The sequence below is a fragment of the Marmota marmota genome, unplaced genomic scaffold (genome assembly GCF_001458135.2).
Source record: "Marmota marmota marmota unplaced genomic scaffold, marMar, whole genome shotgun sequence".
In the NCBI taxonomy this organism is placed as follows: domain Eukaryota; kingdom Metazoa; phylum Chordata; class Mammalia; order Rodentia; family Sciuridae; genus Marmota; species Marmota marmota.
Genome location: NW_026000137.1, coordinates 6785289 through 6806467, shown reverse-complemented (window position 1 = coordinate 6806467; position 21179 = coordinate 6785289). Strand labels below are relative to the sequence as shown.

The window sequence follows — 21179 nt, the reverse complement described above, 5'->3', positions numbered from 1 at the left end:
CAGCAGTAGAGTGCTTGCCTAGCACATGTGAGGCCCTGAGTTTGATCCTCAGCACTACATAAAAATAAATAAATAAAATAAAGATATTGTGTCCAACTACAACTAAAAAATAAAATATTAAAAAAATATTGTGGCAAATCAAATACAAAAGTACATCAAAAAAATAGTGCACCACGATCAAGTGGGGTTCATCCCAGGGATGCAAGGTCGATTCAACATATGGAAGTCAATAAATGTAATTTATCACATCAGTAGACTTAAAGATAAGAATCATGTGATTATCTCAATAGATGCAGAAAAAGCATTTGACAAAATACAGCACCCCTTCATGTTCAAAACACTAGAAAAACTAGGGATTTCAGGAACATACCTCAACATTGTAAAAGCTATCTATGCTAAGCCCCAGGCCAACATAATTCTAAATGTGTTGGGTGAATATGAAGGCATTCCCTCTAAAAACTGGAACAAGGCAGGGATGCCTTCTTTCGCCACTTCTATTTAACATAGTTTTTGAAATCCTGGCCAGAGCAATTAGACAGATGAAAGAAATTAAATGGATATGGATAGGAAAAGAAGAACTCGAACTATTACTGTTTGCTGTACCTAGAAGATCCAAAAAACTCCACCAGAAAACTTCTAGAACTAATAAATGAATTCAGCAAAGTAGCAGGATATGAAATAAACACACATAAATCTAAGGCATTTCTGTACATCAGTAACAAATCCTCTGAAAGAGAAACTAGGAAAACTCTCCCATTTAGCCTTAAAAATAAAATAGCCTTAAAAAATAAAAATAAAATATTTGGAAATAAACTTAACAGAAGATGTTAAATACCTCTACAATGAAAACTGCAGAACACTAAAGAAAGAAAGAAGACCTTAGAAGACAGAAAAATCTCCTGAGTTCTTGGATAGGCAGAATTAATATTGTCAGAATGACCATACTACCAAAGACACTATACAGATTTAATACAATCCCAATCAAAATTCCAATGAATTCCTCATAGAAATAGAAAAAGCAATCATGAAATTCATCTGGAAAAAATAAGAGACCCAGAATAGCCAAAGTAATCCTTAGTAAGAAGAGTAAAACAGGTAGCATCAGTATACCAGACCTTAAAGTGTACTATAGAGCACTAATAACAAAAATAGCATGGTATTGGCACCAAAATAGACCTGTAGACCAATGGTACAGAATAGAGGACATAGAGACAAACCCACATAATTATAGTTATCTCATATTAGACAAAGGCACCAAAAACATATATTGGAGAATAGATAGCCTCTTTAACAAATGGTGCTGGGAAAATTGGAAATACATATGCAACAAAATGAAGTTAAACCCCCATCTCTCACCATGCACAAAACTCAACTCAAAGTGGATCAAAGACCTAGGAATTAAACCAGAGACCCTGTGCCTAATAGAAGAAAAAGTAGGTCCAAATCTCTATCATGTTAGATTAGGCTCCGACTTCCTTAAGAAGACTCCTATAGCACAAAAAATAAAATCAAGAATCAGTAAATTGGGACGGATTCAAACTAAAAAGAAAATGAAACAATCACTTAGGTGAAAAGAGAGCCTACAGAATGGGAGCAAATTTTTACCACATGCACATCAGATAGAGCACTAATATTCAGGATATATAAAGAACTCAAAAATCTTAAAGTAAAAACAAAAACAAATAACCCAATCAATAAATGGGCCAAGGAACTGAACAGACACTTCTCAGAAGAGGATATACAATCAATCAACAAATATATGAAAAAATGTTCAGTATCTCTAGCAATTGGAGAAATGCAAATCAAAACAGATACTCTAAGATTTCATCTCCAGTCAGAATGGCAGCTATTATGAATACAAATAACAATAAGTGTTGACGAGGATGTGGTGAAAAAGGCACACTCATACATTGCTGGTGGGACTGTAAATTGGTGCAGCCAATATACAAAGCAGTATAGAGATTCCTTGAAAAACTTGGAATGGAACCACCATTTGACCCAGCCATCCCATTCCTCAGTTTATACTCAAGGTACTTAAAAACAGCATACTGTGGTTAACACAGCCACATCAATGTTTATAGCAGCACAATTCACAATAGCAAAATTGTGGAACCAACTAGATGCCCTTCAGTGGATGAATGGATAAAGAAATTGTGGTATATATACATAATGGAATATTACTTACTCAGCATTAAAAGAGAATAAAATCATGGCATTTGCAGGTAAATAGATGGAGTTGGAGAATATTATGGTAAGTGAAACCAAGTAATCCCCAAAACCAAATGCTGACTGTTTTCTCTGATATGAGGATGCTGATACATAATGAGGATGGAGGGAGGAGCATGGGAGGAAAAGAGGAACTTTAGGTAGGGCAAAGGCCATGGAGGGGAAGGGAGGGGGAGGGGGGTAGGAAAGATGGTGGAATGCGTTGGACATCATGGCCCTAATCACATGTACGAAGACCCGAAAGGTGTGACTTGACTTTGTGTACACTGAAACATGAACAATTGTGCTCCATATGTGTAATATGAATGTAATGTATTCTGCTGTCATATATAACAAATTAGAATAAAAAATAATACGTTTTTTTAAAAAAGAGTGGTAAGTAGAAAGATTTGAAAAACTTGTAGTTTGGCCATATGAGAATGAAACTCCAGTTTAGGACATTGTGGCTACTAAACATACCATATCCACTGTAGGAATGCTAAGCACTTCACCCAGAAACCGCAGGGAAGATGGTGGAGCGCAGGTCAGGAGTTGGCAAGACCAACCCACTTCAGGTCAGGGTGTAAAATTAAAATTCCTTTGAGAAGAGACAATGAGTGATCCTCGCTCGTGCAGTGGGGGTCTAGGAAGTCGTTTTGTTGTGCTCAGCCACCTAGACCCCCAGAAGCTGCTGCAGGTGGGTCCTTGAAGGTTTGGCCGCTGTTGAGCTGGTGTGGCGGAGTTTGGCTCCTCCACGTGGTGATGGATCTGCAGGAATGCAGGACGCTGGAGGTAGGGGACAGCGGAGGCTTCCACCCGTATTTCAAAGGATGACCTGGAAGGACAGGCCAGTGCCTCAGGGTTTGAGTCCCCACAGGCACCCCCCAAGGGTGATGTGTGCAGATGTGAGAAGGAGCTGAAGTTGCAGGGAGACGCCCAAGATGAAGAGATGCCATACTGTGGGATGTCTGCTGAGCAGAGCTGCAGGCATTGAGTGAGCACAGACGAACTCCGGGCAGCACGTGGCCGTGACAGCAGAGGCGCAGGGTGGAGCTGCGCAAGTGTGGAGAGCACATCAGGTCCCTGCGGTCCGTAGGCTGGACATGGAGTCGCAGGACGCGTTTGCCCAGCGGGATTTCTGTCTGGCTTGGTCCCACCCCTTCTTTCTGTGACCGGATCTCTCCCTTGTGGAATGGCATGTTTACTCTGTGCCTTTACGTGTTGGACATATGTCACTTGCTTTTGGTCTTGCCTCTCAGATAGGAGTTTGCCTTGAGTCTCAGGAGACTTTGGACGTGGACCTTTGGGCCATGCTGGGACTGTTAAGACTGTGGGGACTCAGAAATGGGCTAAATGTGTTTTGCATTGTGAGATGGGCTTGAGCTTTTGGGAGTCAGGGGCAAGATGTTGTGGTTCAGATAGGAGGTGTCCCCCCCAAACTCATGTGTGAGACAATACAAGAAGGTTCAGAGCAGAAATGACTGAACTAGTGGATTAACTAGGCGGGGACTGTAGGCGGGGAGGGTGTGACTGGAGGAGCTGTCTCTCTGCTTCCTGGCTGTCATGTTCTGAGCTGCTGTCCTCCCCTGCCATGATGTCCTGCCTCACCTCTCTGTCCCCCAGCATGGAGGTGGCCATCTGTGAACTGAGACTTCTGAAACTGTGAGCCAAAACAAATGTTTCCTCTTCTAAAATCGTTCTCGTCAGGTCTTTTTGCCAGTGATGAAAAGCTGACTTCACGCCCTTGGGGTCCAGGCTGGGCTCACTTCCTGCCTGGCTGGCTGCTCTCTTCTCTCTCTATTGGGGTTACCTCTCACCCTCTGGCCCTAAGAGTTGGAAAGACCCGACTCTGTCGAGCCTGTGGCTTCCGCACTCTGTCTTGACCAACTCCTGATGTGCATCCGGGCTGCGCTACCTGGACTCTGGGCCCACCGTGTGGACTGCCACACTTCTCTGTCTCCCATGTCCTTCTCTGACCAGCCAGTCTTGCCAGGATGCCTCAGCATCTCCCCATACACCCAGTGTTCACCAGTTGTCACCCCCTGGGTGGCTGTGATGCCTGTTTGGCCCCTGCACCTGGGACCCTCCCTAGTTTTGGAGAAGTCCCAGTGACATCCAGCTCTGTACCTGCTGTTCCAACTGCCTGATAGATATGGCCCCCTTGGAGGGTCCTTCTCTGAGCCCTTCTAAGTAGCTCTCTGCCCACCCCTCCATGCTCCGCCCACAGAACCTGTTGCCAGGTGACACATGTGTTGGTTTGCTTGAGACACGGAGTGCCACAGCAACATGCACAGTTCTGTCCTGGAAGTCCAGATCAGGGTGCCGGTGGTGCAGGGAGACTATGTCCCAGGCTGTGCTCTGGCCCTGTGACTTGCCCTGGTGGTGGCTCTTGCCTGGTTTTACCATGTGTCTCCATGTGGGCACTGCCCTGTGTCCATTTCCCACTTTCTACAAGGCACCAGTGTTGGACTAGGGCCCGTGCTCAGCGTCCTCTTCACTGATTAAATCTGCGGCCACCTGTTTCCTGATGAGGCCCAGTATCTGGCCTAGGATTTCACAGAAGGATGACTCCTGGTGGTGCAGCCCACAACCACCAGCTGCTTCTTCCTTTGTTAAGGTCTTTGTCTCCTATGAATCCCACAGGGAGCCCTGAAGGCAGGGCCTGGCCTCCAGGTTGAGAGCTGTGTTCCTCCCCGACACCGAGTGGGGCGAGTGAGCGGCAGAAACCTTGCTGCCGTGGCACTGTGCATTGATCCTCCCTCACAGCAGCACTCACAGGGGCCCAGGCAGTGGGGACTGGGGACCCTGAGTCCTGGCGTCAGGATTTGTAACGGGAGCAGAGAGTTGCAGGTACCTGTTACCTGCCACCTTTTCATCAGGCATCCCTCCCTGCTTCATGGCCTTGCTGGCCGTGTGCAGCCGCAGCATCCTGGTGGTCCCTGCCCAGGATGGGGTGCAGCTCGTGGCACGTCCCTCTTGTCCCCCATTTGTGTGTACCCAGGTGGAGTTTAAAGACCCTTCACTGGGATTGTCATTCACCTCAACAGTGGATCCGTGTGAATAGCTGCTTGCCCATCCCACCGTCTGCTTTTCGCATCTCCTCCTCACTCGTCTGCCTCCCCCTGCCTGCCCTCTCTATCACGTTTTTCTCGAAGGCTGAGATGAGCCAGAGGTGGCATCGTGGACCCGTTACGCTTACTGGCCATTCCATCTGCACCTCATTGTCTGTCTCAGTGCTGGAAAATTCAGGTGGCTCATCATGACTGAGGAGCCAGCTGGTCCCAGCCCCAAGAATGGGCACATCCGGAACAGCCAGCCGAGGCAGCTCCCTGGGGACCCTGGCTTCCCATCACCCTTGCTGACGGTGCCCCTCTCCCTCCACAGCCCCCTGAACCTGGAGAAGGGGAAGCAGCTGATGGGGGATGTCGCCCACCTCCTGAAGGTGCCGCCCAGCGTCTTTGCAGATATCGAGTAAGTATGTGAGGCTGGACCTGTCGGCTGAGCCTGAGCTCACCTTAGTTCAGCCTCAGAAATGGGTTTATGAGGGAAAGAGCTGTGCGTCTGCGGTTCTTGTTTATTATGTCAGAAATTCTGTAGAAGACAAAAGTTCTAGCAGGCTGTGGTAAGTTTTCCCAGTGCAGCTGAATCCTGGGCTGAATTGTGAGAATCCTCATCCTGAGGGCAGCGTACCCAAGGCCAGTGCCTGCTTTGTGCACCTGCCGTCCCTGGGTCCGTGGCATCCTGCCTGCTCCACTGCACACAAGGGCCCTGGGGAGGCCTACACCCATGGACCCTTTGCCTACATGCACTGAGCAACTGGCAGGGCCCTGTCAACCTCTGGAAGCTTCCCTAGGGGTGGCCTTGGACTTGAGGCACTGAGGTGATCAGCACCCTTCTCCTGGGGGAAGGAGCAGGTGCCCAGGAAGCAGGAGAGTGGCAGTTCCTGTCCTGGGCTTGTAGTATGTAGGTGCTGGAGAGAGGGTGTGCATGACAGAAGCCTGGACCCAGCTGGCACCATGTAGGCTGGGTGCTCGTGCGGAGTCCACCCCATGACTGGGAGGAGGGTGGGAGGGGGCCTTGCAAAGAGAGGTCAGGACCATGGAGTGGAGGTGAGAACTGAAGTGAAGGCTTGCCTGTACTCATGTGTGTGTGTGTGTGTGCGTGTGTGTGTGTGTGGTGCGATGTGTCCCCCTGTGTGGTCTGAAGACTTCAGGAGCCTGCAGAGGGCCGTGGACATACAGGCCAGGCATGAGATGGAGTGGAGAACACGGGATTCACCTGGGTGAGGACAGGTGATCAGCCAGGGATCCCTGGTCCCAGACACGTGGGTGCCCGGTTCCTGTCTGTCGGGCTCTCCGAGGTGCATCTGCTCCTGCTGGTTGTCTCCTTATCCCCTGCGGGCAATAGTTCCCTGGTGACCACAGAGTGGACACAGTGTGCTAAAACGGCCTGTGAAACCCTGAGGGCTTACTGCCCCTGATTGCCCTCAGCCTTCCCTCCTTACCCAGATGCCCTGGGTGGGCCTGGGCTCCAGTCCGCCGAGGCCATCCGTTGCTGTCCAGGTCCAGAGGCTGACGGACGAGCAGGAGCCTGGGTGGGTGAGTGCCTGTTGCTCCGTGGCCTTGTTGCTGAAGGTGAGCATGGGCAGGAGGAAAGGCCGGCTACAGGGGCCTCGGGTGGACAGCACTCCTGGCGCAGGTGATGCGGCTGATGCTTCCTAAGCGCAGGGGGAGGGAATAGGCTCCTGAGACTCTAGAACAGAGCCCACCCAGGCCCACTGAGGCCTGTTCACCGTGTGCTCCTCATTTGTCTTCAGTGAGGCCCTTCCGGGGCCGCTGTGCAGCCACAGGGCGTGGCGGCCACGGGCCCAGGGGCTTCTGTGGTCTGCAAGAGTTTGTTGCTCTCTGTGGTCAGTCAATAACTTGCATCATAATGGAAGGAGGCTGGGGGGAGGCCACCTTGCCGGTTGGACACTGCTACTGGAACAGTGCTGGTTTGTGAGCTGGACCCTGAGAGCAGAACCACTGTATTCTCAGGGTTCAGTGGGGGGTAGTGTGGCTGGCCACCACATGAGCCGCTTGTGGGAGATTCTCCGAGTAGCCCACATGGTCCCACTAACCTGAGAAGTGAGAAGGGGCAGGTTGGGAGGCCATGCTCGGGGAAGGAGGTGAGTTGGGCTGCAGAGCTGACGTGCTTCTGCCGCTCGGGGTCTGAGTGTCGGCCCACTGCTCCTCCGGATCCTCCCACGGAGAGCCCTTGCATCCGCTCGGGTTCTGGGTACAGCTGCCTGCCTCTCTGGGGAGCGAGGAGTGGCTGAGCCTGCCTGCTGAGCCCCTGCTGCTTCCACTTCCAGGCCTCCTCCCTGCTCAGTGCAGGGCCCCTCTTCCCCAGAAGTCAGCCTGAGCACCACCCTGCCCAGGACCTTGGGGCATGGTCTGCAGCTCCTGGCCAGCGTCCTCCCTGCAGCCTTTGCTCGCTTCCCCAGCTCCTCACGGTCCCCATCCTGATCCTTGCTGCTTCAAAGCCTCCTCCCCAGTCCCCGGTTCTGGCTTGGTGGAGCCATGCCTCCCTGGGTCTTGTTGTGGGTCCTGTGTATATAGGTAGCTTTGCCCTTTGGAACATACGAGCCTTACCTGAATGTCCTGAGAATCCCCTGGGCCCAGTAGTGACGGAGGATGCTCTGAGGAGGGGTTCAGGCCGGGGCTGTGCCTCAAGGGCATCTCGGAGGAAGAGCAGCAGCACCCTGGGTGCCTGGTGCTGCCTGTAAGAGCACAGCCTCAGAACCGTTCATGGATTCAGTCCCAGGAAAGGGGCACGTGAGCTGGCACGTGCAGGCATTGTCTGCATTGTTACGGAAGTAGTAGTCATGCTTAATATGTTTTGTTAATGGTTATGTAGCTGTCAAATAAATCCCATTATTTCTTATTACATCATTAGAGACCATTAAAACGGCATTAGCTTGCTGCTGGAGTTACGCTAGCAGACACAGCAGCCACAGTTATGATCTTATAATCTAATCTTGGCTGTCCCAGGCAGGGCTGCAGAGGCGGGGGCTGCCTCCTGCAGGATCCCGGCCAGGTGGGCAGTACTGGGGTGGGCAACACAGAAGGAGAACATGCTGAGAGCCCTGGAGTCGCAGAGGGTGCCTGGGGTCAGTTCTCTGGATGAGCCCTGCAGTGCATGAGGCGTGGGGTCAGCTGGGGCATCCCCAGGGGACAGGCTTATGCTGTGATCAGCCCTCACGGCTCTTGGAGTGCACAGGGCAGTCTTGTTTCTCATCTGTGGGATTCACTAGCTTGATAAGTGCAGTGCTCTCATTCTTCACAATGGTCACTGGGGACACAGCTGCAGAAATTCTCCACCCAGACCCTTTTCACCAGGCTCTCCTACTGCACAGGCCTGGGGACATGCCTGCACCCAGCACATTTCCTCTCCTCAGACCACCCTCCATGTGGGAGATGATCCCTGGGGGTTACGGCTTCAGAAAGTACCCTTTGGCTTCCCAGAGAAGAACAGTGTTATTTGCCCCTAGCCTTGTCTCTGTGCATTGGCAGATCCGGGGAGATGTTACATAGGAAGCAGGGGTAGGGGAGGGGAGAAAAATGGCCTCACCCCCTGGGTTGATGCTTCCTGCTGTCTCTGTGGACAACATTGATCGCAGAGCCCCGCATCACCTGATGTGTGTGCCTGGGCGGTGTGGATCAACAATGGCAGGGCCTGTGCTTGGGGCAGATGCATAGTGCTCTATGCTCTATGAGTGAGGCACCTGCAGGAGGGTCTTGGTAAGTGGGGTTGTGTTTGCAACGTGGTGCACTGCTATTGTACACCCATGCTTCTGGTGACACCGCTGCCGTCGCAGCTGGGCTCAGGATTTGCCTGGAGGGTCATGGAGCAAGGTAGAGCAGAGTACCTGGTTGTGGAAAGCTTCCCAGAGCAAGTGTAGGTCTCTCCACAGCCTGCCTCTGGGTCCTGCTGAAGCTGCAAAGGGGTGGCCCGGGGGCCAGAGACAGGAAACCAAGAGTGTCAGGGCACTGTGGCAGGACGTTGGAACCGCCCAGTCCTGTCTTTAGACTGAAGATGAGGTAGCGGGAAGAGGTGTCATTATGATATGCAGGTGATTCTTCTGGAGGAAGAGGCAGCACCTTTCACTGAGCGAAGCCCATGCTCTGCTTGGTGGCACGGGCTGGGCACTCCCACTCCTAGTGTGAAAGGAAACTGCACCTGGGGAGGAGAGGGTAGCTCGCCTTCCTAAGAGTCCTTGGTTTCCCTGCTGCACACCAAGGAGCCCAGGCATAGCCCTGTTACAGCCAGCCTGGAGTCTGCTCCCAGGAGCCCTCTGTGGGCCCAGGCCCCACGATTGCTCTCTCTGAGCCTTTTAATTCTTCCTCCCAAGTGAAGCCTATGGCAGGACTGCAGAGCTCAGGACAGAGCCACGTGGAGGTGGGCAGTGCATGGCAACCTGTGCCTTTCACTGGTGTCTCACTGCTGTGAGGAGGAAGCACTCTTCCTTCCACTGTGGGTGGGTTTGCACTGGTAAAAGCAGCCCAGTCGGCTCTTCTTTCCAGGAGCAGCTCTGGTGAGATCCTGCGGGTGACTGGGGAACAGTGCACAACTGCAGAGTTCAGGAACTACGCTCCTGTGAGACTGTGGTTCCTGGTAATGATGCTGCTTTACTGACAAGATTTGGGTCTCCATCCTTCCCAGTCAGCAGTAGGCTCCTTGGGGGCAGGAACTAGTCAGTTCGGCAACCTGGTGTCTGGGTTTGCTGAGGAGGAGTGAGTGAATGTTACCCGGATGGATGGAATCTGGCTCAGAGGCACCTGGCTTCGAGTCTGCCTTTGTCGACTTGCTAGAAGACCTTGGGCAGATTGCCTAAGCTCCAGCAGCCTCAGCTTGCCCACCTGAAGGGGAGGGACCAGGTGGGCATCAGCACTCAGTCACATACAGCTTGTGTGTGTGATGCACCATTCAGAAATGAGGTGCTGCTTAGGCTGGGAGACAGGAGGGCCCATGAGGCAGGTAGGTTGTGTGAAGCATAGCTGAACACCGGGCAAGGTGTGCTTGTCTTCATGACTTGCCCTGTCAGAACTGCCTGCTGCTGCTCAGCTTGCATTCATTCTCAGCCAAACAAAGTGAAAATCAGTCTTCTGTTCTGCAGACATCTCTGTTGAGCAGAGACGTTGCAGGAGTGCCGTCTCCAGCAAGGCTTTGGAGCAGGAGGCCAGCTTGTGATCCAGGACTCGGCTGCAGTGGGAAGGCTCAGGGCCTGGCATTGGCCCTAGGGAATGGAGTTGGTCTTGCATGCAGACAGGTGGGCAGGAGGGGGGAGCACAGTTGCACCCTGCTGGATGCTGGCTCCCAGAGTTTGCTGTGCACATATGGGGTGCACATGGAGTATGGATGAGGCCAGGCAAGTGTCTTCAGGAATAGAGCAGCCCACGGTCCAGAGGGAGTGCAGCCTTCAGATGACCCCATGGTCTGCGCAGCTGGTCACCCCATGTCCAGTGTGAGGAGGGGTGGCTCAGTTCTGAGTTTGCTGCTCATTGCCCCAGAGCTGAGAGGCCATGAGGCTAAACATCAAAGTTTCAAGAAATAGCTTCAGTCCTGATTTTTAGGCAAAGACTTCTATTTCTAAATGTCATTATTTATTTGTTTAATTCATTAGTATGTAAGCACTGTGACACCCAAACTGTGCAATAGAAAATGCAGCATAATGACCCTCGGTCCTTCGGGAGCACAGGGCTTCTGCTGTAAGTAGCTAACCACAGTCCTTGGCTGTGCTGATGGAACAGAGTTCCCTGGGGTTTCGCCTCCCCCGTCAGTTGTAACAGAACAGATTGTGTGAGGGTCAAAACCAACAGGTTCTTTCAAAGCTAAAGGAAAAGCATAAACCACGGACAATCTATTTTCCCCCAAACATTGCATGAGAAGAGTGCAAGTCCTAAGCACAGACAGGAATTCCCAAACTGCACATACTCGCCGGCGACTGCAGCGAGACAGTCTGCACAGCCCCTGAGGAAGGTAACACATTGTCCATCACTCTGTTTGGTAAAGGCTTGGGTCACATTAAACTGCCTTGCAAAATCTTAGTTGGTCTTTGTTTCCTCACATATTCCATTAGGAATTGATTCTCTCAGCCTCTCCTTCCTTGAAAGCCCTCAAACTGGATATTTTGGGGAGCTGTTGCCTAATATTTGGAAGCATGAATGCACAACTGCAGAAAGACGGTGATGCAGAGTGTGCCTTAGCAGTGTGGGTCTGTTTTACTTTGCCATCTGCACAGAATTCTGGAATGCTCCCTGGCCTCTCAACGCGGCGTGCAATAATGATTCTGCCAAAGCCAGCAAGAACTCGATTTCCTCGGCATTTGACTATCCCAGCACCAAGCCACGGCTTCCCCAGAATGAGGGGTGTTTGAAGAGGAGTGGCGGAAATAAGCTGGTGCCCTCAGGAACAAGCCAGACCGTGCCAGGCTGAGGAAGAACCTGCTCATCCGGTTCTCAGCCCAGAGACAAAGTTGAAGGGCTTGTTCAAATAGCTCCTCAGAAACATACACACTATACAGAGAGATCTTTCTGTTACTAAAGCTGTGTTCAGTCAGGTGCAGTAAGTCTAAGTCATTCTGACTTCATTGTATAACCTTGAGACTACTATTAGCACTTCATATCTCTTTTTTTTTAAATTTTTTATTGTTGGCTGTTCAAAACATTACATAGTTCTTGATATATCATATTTCACACTTTGATTCAAGTGGGTTATGAGCTCCCATTTTTACCCCATATCTCTTAAGTTAATACTAGTAAGGCATATAATGAGCAAGTCATTAATGTATAGCCAACTAGATAAGAATAGTCAATGCAGAGATTCTTAGGACAGAGATAATATTTTGAGAAAACGTCTTACTGGGTTTGCATTAACATAGGCAATATGCACATACATAGCTCTGTTATCTATCTGTCCATCCACCCACCTATGTATCCATCATCTATTCATTGTCCATCTGTCTAACTACTCATCCATCCATCATCTATTATCCATCATGCAACCATAATCCATTCATCCACTTACCCACCCTTCTATCCACCTGCCTATCTATCCATCATCCATCTATGTTTTTACCCACCCATGTATCCATTCATCATTCATCCATCACTCACCATATATTTCTTCCACCCATGCATCACCATTCATCTATTAATCCATCTGCGTACTCATCCATCTGTCTACCTACTTACCCACCTACCTTACCTACCTATCGTCCTTCCATCCGTCCATCCATCCACCCATCCATCTATCCACCCACCCACCCATCCACCTATCTACCCATCTATCTACCTGCTTTATCTATTTATAATCTGTCTATCTATCTATCATCCATCCATCCATCCACATATGTTATGGGCTTCATCAAAAATATGATATCAAACAGACAAAGTACATGTTGATCTCTCAGACCTAGGGGTATTATACTAGCAAAAAAATTTAATCCAATTGTCTTATCAGAAGTTGATCTTATTTCTAAACAACTTTCAGAAAAGTTTATCAACTGAAAAGAGCAGCATTTACATTTATGTTCGTTGTGAAGTTTCAACATTAAATGACTAACCTTAGGAATATCCATTGTTGCCAAATATGGCATGGCTGCCTTTTTTAATGTTTATTTTTTAGTTGTAGTTGGGTACAATACCTTTATTTTATTTATTTAATTTTTATGTGGTGCTGAGGATCGAACCCCAGGCCTTGCACGTGTGAGATGAGTGCTCTACCACTGAGCCACAACCCCAGCCCCAAGGCTGCCTTTTTTTTTAATGCAAAAAGAGTCAAAGGAAATTTCTACCTGGGCTGTATTTGTTCCAAGTGTTCCAAGTGACTACTTGGCAGTGTTTACAAGAGAAACTCGCATGATAGGTGATCTTCATTGTACACCACAAAGTTTGGCTTGATACCAACAATCCTGTGTGTGCACCTGTTGTTAGGTAGAAATAACAGCTCCCAGAGGAGCTGGACCAAGTAGAACCTCTGTGGACAGGACTTCACGGTGCTCTGGGTTTGGGCAATGGTTTAAACAGCAGGAAGCAGAAGCCACCATCAGGGTTCGCTTGCCTGCCCCCCTCTCAGCAGAGCTGCAGTTCTGCATCTGGAGGACGTCAGGGCCTTCTCACACCTGAGACTGGGGAGTTGTGTGATGGCCCAAAGATGACCTCGAGACACAACCACGCAGAAGACTCATAGCAGTATGCAGATGTTTTGAAGGCAGAATGGAAATGTATGTTTAGATTATTTTAAAGACAAGTGTAGGAAGATAGATTCCTAAATTGTCCTTGGTTGCGCAGGCTCTTATGCCAACACTGGCTGCTGAGGGTGGGCTTGGATGTCTCACATGCCACAAGTGATGGTGTGAGGATATTCTGGAAAATATGCAAGATATTAATGTTAAAACCCTGGAAGTTACTTCTGTTTCTTGTTAGCATGTTTCATGACAAATTTTTTTAAAAAAAAGAATGAGCAACTATCTATATGTAATGAAGGGTCAGTAGACCACTGAACGGCAAAGACCTTGGAGCAACTGGACTAACATTTAAAACAGAGGGAACTACAGCTGGAATTACAGTGGTGACACTGTTTTTTATCTGTCTGAGCATGTATGGTTTGATTAAATAAGTAAGTTTTAAATTGGGGCATTCATAATCCCAGGGATACAGCTTTTCCTGTTGGTCCTGCATGGGACTCAGCTCACCCAGGTAGTGCACCGTTTATCCCACCAGCATCTGTGTAAGAAGCCACATGAAGCGTGTTGCAAGTGTGGCACACCCACAGGGATCCTGAGAGGCCCTTCTTTTACTAGGGTAGGGAGCGTTTGTGGTTAGGTTTGAGGGTTCCTCCTTTTGATATTTTCTCTGTGCAAAAGTGGTCACTTCTCACAGAAGCAAGTTGATGGGCTCCAGGGACTATGACTTGGCAGTGACACAAATGCTCTCACATCAAAGGTACTCACCATGGGACATGCCAGACATCCTCACTACCTCCTGAGTGACCTCTCCTGGCTATGTACAGATCCATCATGAGATCCAAAGCCCAAAGTCACAGGGTGAGAGAAGTTGAAGATGACCTACCTTCTTGGATCAGCCAAGCCATTCCAGGTGGAGAGGAGCTGGTCTCCTGCACAGCACAGTGCAGCCTGCAGGAGTTAGTGAACCTGCACAAGGTCTCCTGCACCTGAGAGTGAATGCTGCAGAATTCAGAGGGTGTGGGCTGGCCTAGGCCCTCAGGGCAGCAGCCAAGAGCTGCAGATCAGAGGGAATCCTGCATGCACCAGGCGTCCTGTTCAGCCACCCCAACACCCTCCAAGGCATGTCTTATTATCCCTGTTTCACAGGTGAGATAACGTGACATGCCTCACCCAGCAGAAAAGCAGCAATTTCACATGTGAAATGTCGATGCCCATGTTCTCAATGTTAAATCATAAAATGTGTAATGTATAAATGCATTAACACAGATGGTAGGAAATAGTCCATTCTCTATGTTTTGGTCTGCTTTTTCGCTGCCGTAACTAAAAGACCCAATCAGAACAATTGTAGAGGAAGAAAAGTTTATTTGGGGGCTCATGGTTTAGAGGTCTCAGTCCATAGACAGCTGGCTCTGATCCTCAGGGCTCAAGATCAGGCAGAACAACATGGTGGAAGAATGTGGCAGAGCAAAGTGGCTCACAACGATGATCAGGAAGCAGAGAGAGGGAGACTGCACTCACCAGATACAAAATACATACCCAGAGGCACCTCCTTCGGCCATGCCTTACCTGCCTTCAGTTACCACCCAGTTAATTCCTCGGGGGATTAATTTACTGATTGGATCAAGACTCTCACGGCCCAATAATTTACCCTCTAAATCTTCTTGCAGTTTCAGACATGAGCTTTTGGGGAAGAGCTCACATCCACACTGTAACATTCTCATTCGTGGCCTTATGTTTACAGTTTGTGTTAATTCCTCTGGACTTCTACAGCCCTCCCTGGGCATGCGTGGACAGATGTACACAGCGCAGGGAAAACATGGGTTGGTGGCACTCACACTCTCAGCTGAGACTGAACGAAGCAACACTTCTTTTCCAGCTCTTGCTGTGAACAGGGCCCTTCTCATGGTCTCTTCAGTGCCATCTGTTTCACATGTTTCCTTAGAAATATTGGCACACTGCAAGGAATCAAATACATGCTCCGAAGTAATTTGGCAAGGCCGAGGGGGTGCAGAGGGGTGCAGAGGGTGCACTACTGAACAAATCTGGCAAGCAAGCACACTTGGGTGGCAGTCCCCCTGTTGTTATGCCTCATACAGCTCTGTCCCCTGCTCTGATAGGAGGAGTTTGGGGTTATAATCTATGCAAGCGGCTCATTTTAAAATTGGGGAGGGCAAATAATTAAAATGACTACACCCCAAATAAGGTTAAATACTATATCTGAGCATGGACCACTGAACTTTTTACTTCTCACAAGACCCCCCTTTTTCTCTTTATGCATTTTGGTCTCATGTTTATTTTCATTCTTGCCCATTTGGTATTGGTATTCCATCCATCCTGACCATAGTAACTTTTTTTTTTTTTTAAGAATAGAAACTCCTCATTTTTTGTGTGAGGGGTACTGAGGATTGAACCCAGGGGTGCATAACCACTGAGCCACATCCCTAGTCCTTTTTATATTTTACTTAGTGACAGGGTCTCGCTGAGTTGCGGAGGGCCTTACTAAGTGGCCAAAGCTGCCTTTGAACTTGCAGTCCTCCTGCCTCAGCCTCCTGAGCCACTAGGATTAGAGGTGTGTGCCACCGCGCCTCGCCATGGTGAATTTTGAGTTTGATACCACCCACGGCCATGAGTTCTCCCCTTTTTAGTGGTTCACATAGGCACCTGGTGATCAGGAACACTGGTAAGGTCCTTTTCAGGTTGGTTGGAGCTTACCTTCTCCCCACTGCCAGGCTGAAGCAATGACTTACGAATTCCAGAGGGGAATCTGAGCATCAGCTCATAACATCATACCAGCAAAAAATAAAATGAAAAATAAATTAGAGCAAAAAAGAAGTAGGGGTAGGCCTTAAACTGGCTCAGAACGTACCTGAGACTCTGACAGAGCTCTGTGTGACATTTATCAGGCACTCTTGAGTAAAGACACTTCCTTCGTAACCTCCAGTTTTACTTTTGGGAAGACTGACACAGTGTATATCCCAAGTAACAATTAATAAAACCATGTCTTTCTTTTAAATGTCCATTTATGGCTGTGTTTGGTCGTACACTTCTGCCAGGTGTTTAAGACCAGTTGGTCTAAATCGACCTCTTTCTGTCTACTGTGAGGACCCCCTGAGATCTGTCAGGGACCAGTCTTGGGGACCTGTGAGGACCCCCTGACATGACCAGTCTTGGGGACCTGTGAGGACCCCCTGAGATCTGTCAGGGACCACTCTTGGGGACCTGTGAGAAGCCTCTTGGCTCCTTTAGCTTTTCCTGTCCCAGTTGTACCATCTGCCAAGGTGGGAATGGTCTTGCTGACTCGATGTTCCTTCCTTTGGAACCATCAGGGACATTTCCTTTTCCAGTGACCCTCCTCTTTGCAGAAAGTGCACTGGTTGGCTTCATGGTCCCTAGGGTCCTCATGATTCCCCTGATCAGGAGGTTGGGGGACTTGCCAGAGTTGCAGGGACCTTACAGAGTTCCCCTCATTCCCTAGATCCTGGCTGACCTCAGAGGGAAAGGGCCAAAATATTGGCTGAGTTTTCCTTGGCCCTTTTACTTCCTTAAATTTGGTCTCCAGGTTTTGGTTTTAAACACCCAGCAGGCCAGTTTCGCCAGTGTTGAAGTAGAAGCACTGGATTTTAACTTCAAGTTTTATAATTTTACAGTTATTTCTTCCATTTAATTGGGGTATTAGTACTGAAAGTCAGCATTCTATCCTACCTGTCCTTTAGATGATAGCTTATCGTCTCAAATTAACTCAGGTTGTTCTATTAGAAGCAATGCTTCTGCAAAACTAACAGGCAACACTTATAAGGTTTTGTAAAGAAGATATAAAATGAAATTAATAAGAGCAGAAGCATTCAGTTTGTGTAATAGCTGTAAACCAAGAAACATAGTTTTTCTAATCCCAAACATTTATATATGTATTATGTCCCCTGTTCATTTTGAGATCACAGTAATCCTTACAACAACAACAACAAAATCTATCTTTTGAACATGAATTTAAATGTGATTAATTAATTCTGGCCTACTTTGAAACCATCCTGATGTGGAGTAGGGTGAGAGGCAGAGCCTTATTTCAGGTGAGGCAAAGTCTTGACAAATGTTAGGTAAAGTGCTTTCTTTCTAAAGCCTCTTCCTTAAATATTGTTTTATGAAGTTGTAATATGTTATTTCCTGAATCTCTCTGAATATCAGTTAAGATAATACAATATTACATCCAAAATGTGAATCAAACAGAAAGACAAAGAGAGCTCTTAAATTAAACTTTCCTTATTACTCTCCAAAAATACATTTAAATTTTCATCCCAGTGTAAAGAGCAACATAAAATTCTCTATGTATCTTATTGATAAAAAGTTACCTATATCCAATTATAAAACATTCAATGACACAAATAAATCCCCAATTAAATCTGTTATTTTTATGTAAGTCTAAGCAGATTACCACCACAGACAGCTTTAATCTGGAGAATACCAGCTGAGTAAAGTGTTCTAAGTTTTCAGATATATTCGTATATTTAGGGTGTCTGACAACACTGACTCAATTCATAGTATAAAATTTTGTCCAGAAGAGAATGGATTTCCTCCTTAAACAAAATCTTGGTTAAGATAAGAATGACCCACTCCAGGGTCCCATTGGCCCATGGCCTTGCTCACTTATTGTAGAACAGGGTTTGTTTCTTTTCCCTGCAAGGTACTTGCAGATGAAGTCGTTCCTCTTTGGATGATAATCTTATCTGAACGTTTAACTTACACAACAAATTTTATCCCAGGAAAGGGATCAGACAATCTGCCATATACAAACAGATCAAAAACTGTTCCTTAGTCTTTCTTCCCAGGTTGCATTGTACACAGGCTGTTGTGGAGCCCGACCCGTCCCTTATCACTGTCATAGTGCCATCCACTAAGGGTGCTCCCTATCGTCAGTTGCACCAGAGGTCCCTTAGGGCCTTTTCACTGTACCAGGCTAGTGATACCCATGGAGGAGGCCTCTCCGTCTTCACTTCAGGTTCCTTGAAGACGCCTTTGTAAGAGCTGCCAACAAACACAGGTTGGCTCTTGTTTCACTTCCTCCCAGGAATTAACACCAAAAGGCTCTGTCTACTCGTCAGCTAGCTGTGAGGGGTCTATTTCACTCTCCCCGCCCCCACCCCCACACCCATCTGTTGACGATTTCTTACATCCAGGGAACTCTTTTCAGTGAAGGTCACATTGACCATAAAGAGACTTCAGGGACTTCTCTATACAGAAGTCATAATGGCCGAGACACTGGGAATCCAGGCAGCCCTTCTATTTTAGCTCTGTGGGAAACAAGGAGGATTCCACCCAGAAGTGTCTCCCAAATGTGACATCCTGTCAGATCTTAAAAGTGGAGCATTTTCATCTCCAGGTTATAATCTAACAACTGGAACCCACTGATATGTCCTTTGTGACTGGCAGCTTTCACCCCTGAAAAAGATAGGATGATCGTCAAGCACAGAGGGATGGGCCCCCCGTAAGGTTTTTCCAAATGTAAAGGCCACCTCAGGAGGCTAAGATTTCATTCACTCCTTTGTCCCAGAGCTTCAGGAAAATGAACTTGGGGTAGACCCAAATGAAGGTGGTAGAAAAATTCAGACTCAAGGACTAAAAGGGCGTGGTCAATTAGAAACTCGTGGGCCAACCCCGTAGCCTAGGTACCCTCCCAGTGCCTGTGCAACAGGAGTTTCAACCGTTAGTCCCAACACTTTTATTTTTTTTTAGTTCATTTTTTTCGTTGTAGATGGACGTAATATATTTTATTTTTACGTGGTACTGAGGATCGAACCCAGTGCCTCGCATTGTGAGTCAAGTCTCCACCACTGAGCTATAGCCCCAGCCCCCCAACAGTTTTTAAAATATCTGTTTAGCATAGACTCTGATCGGTGCCTTTATCCGAAGCCATAGGTCCCCAGACTAGTGCACCCACGTGGAAGAAACCTCCTGCTGGTTTCCCCCGGCCTCCTGGGAGCGCCATCTCCTCAAGCCCCACAAAGCTCACCCCTTTCTTTCTCTGTCCTCTGCCACCATCGTGGGTTTCATTCTTTGAACTTGTGAGACAGGGACCCAGAAAGGAACCAGTGAGGCCTAAGCCCACGTGTACCCACCCGCAGCACCGAGGCGGACGAGCCCAGCCCACAGTGACGTAACCTGCCCGGTACGTGCTTGGAAGGTGGGAAGAGGCGAGGTCACCTTTGCCCATTTCTCTGGGATTATTTTTCCAGCCAGGGGCTGGTGTCCCTGACCCATAGAGAGACAGTTTGTGACTTCCTGGGACCAGGCTGAGAAATGGTGCTGGGACTGCCAGTACTGGGTTGAATGGATTGAAATCTCTTTTTTTTCTTTTACCAATTTATAAAAACATTTAATAGACCCAAATATATGTACACTTAGGTTACCTGTGAAAACCACGGTATTAAAGTCTAATTAACACTTTAAGTCTGTTATTCCTGCCAGAGAAAACTTAGAGCAATGGACATTGCACTTTAAACATTTTATAAACCAATACTCTGATTGTCTGGCACGTAGAAATATGTGTGGGTTCGTGACTTCCAAGGTATCCTTTCTCTTACCAACTTAGATGGACCCTTTTTATTAAAATTTTTATTTAATTTACACGAACTGAGGACTACCAAAGATGGCGGCGAAGGGATTGCATTAGCCCCGTGTACCGCGTCACTGTGCAGGAGAATGACGAGTTAGAACGGCTAAAAGCTATCTTGTTAGGAATTTCCAGCAAAATTGGGGTGCTCCAAAACCTAGAGGAAGGATTTCCAGAGCACGAGGATCAGCTACAGGGGCTCAAACGCGAGAGATTTGTCCGCACGGAGGGTCACGCTGCTTATTCAGCAAATCGCCCCGCGGCTAGAGTCTGTGGCTTGCGCTGGGAAATGACGAGATAGCAACGCAAAGATACAGCTCTGCGGGCTTCTGCCAGCTGTGCAATCACCGTGCTCAGGGCTGAATTCTGGGTTTGAGACGGGGGAAGGAAGCGGTCCAATTCGGTTCTCCACACCGGTCAGACCACAGAGGAAGCCAGCAGCCACTATCTTGGAGAGCTGACGTCACCATCCCTGTTTTCGACTGATCGCAGCTCATTCAGCCATAGAACAGGTAATTTCAGGCTGGAATTCGCCTGCGTCTCCCAGACAGATTACTCAGGCTCAGTACTAAAGAACCTGTGGAAACTGCTTCTTGGAGCCTGCTCCTATCAGAACATACATCGAGCCCGGAGCGGCCAAATTCCGGCTCCCGGAACTGCTCTGGCCCAGGGCTAAAGACCCCGCGGAAACTGCTTCTCGGTCTGGGTCCTGCTGAATACTGTGGAGGTAAATACCAACCGAGCCTTCATAGGCACAGGCAACAGGATTGAGACGGGGCTTGTGAGGGCCGGTCAGGACTCACCTGTTGCTTTGGTCACTCGGCAAAGGGAACGAAATGCTGCCATTCGCATGGGATACCAACATGACAGAGATCTGATGTCATCAGAAAGCGGCAGAGGAGAGAACTTCATCAATACCAGCGGCGACAGAAACAGTTGGTCTCCTGGTAAAGAAAGTGAGTCACGAACACCCGAGTCTCTCTCACTTTGTCATCAAGCCAGAGGGGCAGAGCAGAGCCGCCACCCACGCCCGGAACAGGCCCAGCGGCCCACCAGCGTGGTAGTCACGTCACCCCAATTGGAGTAGGGGCAGAGCAGAGCCTTCACCTGTGCCCGGAACAGGCCCAGCGACCTGCCATGCAT

At 48.5% G+C, this 21179-nt stretch overlaps 1 protein-coding gene across 1 annotated transcript in view; it reads left to right on the top strand.

Moving 5' to 3' along the window:
* The window catches only part of Ptprn2 (protein tyrosine phosphatase receptor type N2), a 631370-nt gene that overhangs the window by 236466 nt on the left and 373725 nt on the right, over positions 1 to 21179 (top strand). The window contains exon 10 of the mRNA XM_048785405.1: positions 5590 to 5676. Within this exon, the coding sequence (XP_048641362.1) occupies positions 5590 to 5676 (87 nt within the window). The remainder of the gene's footprint in view (positions 1 to 5589; positions 5677 to 21179) is intronic.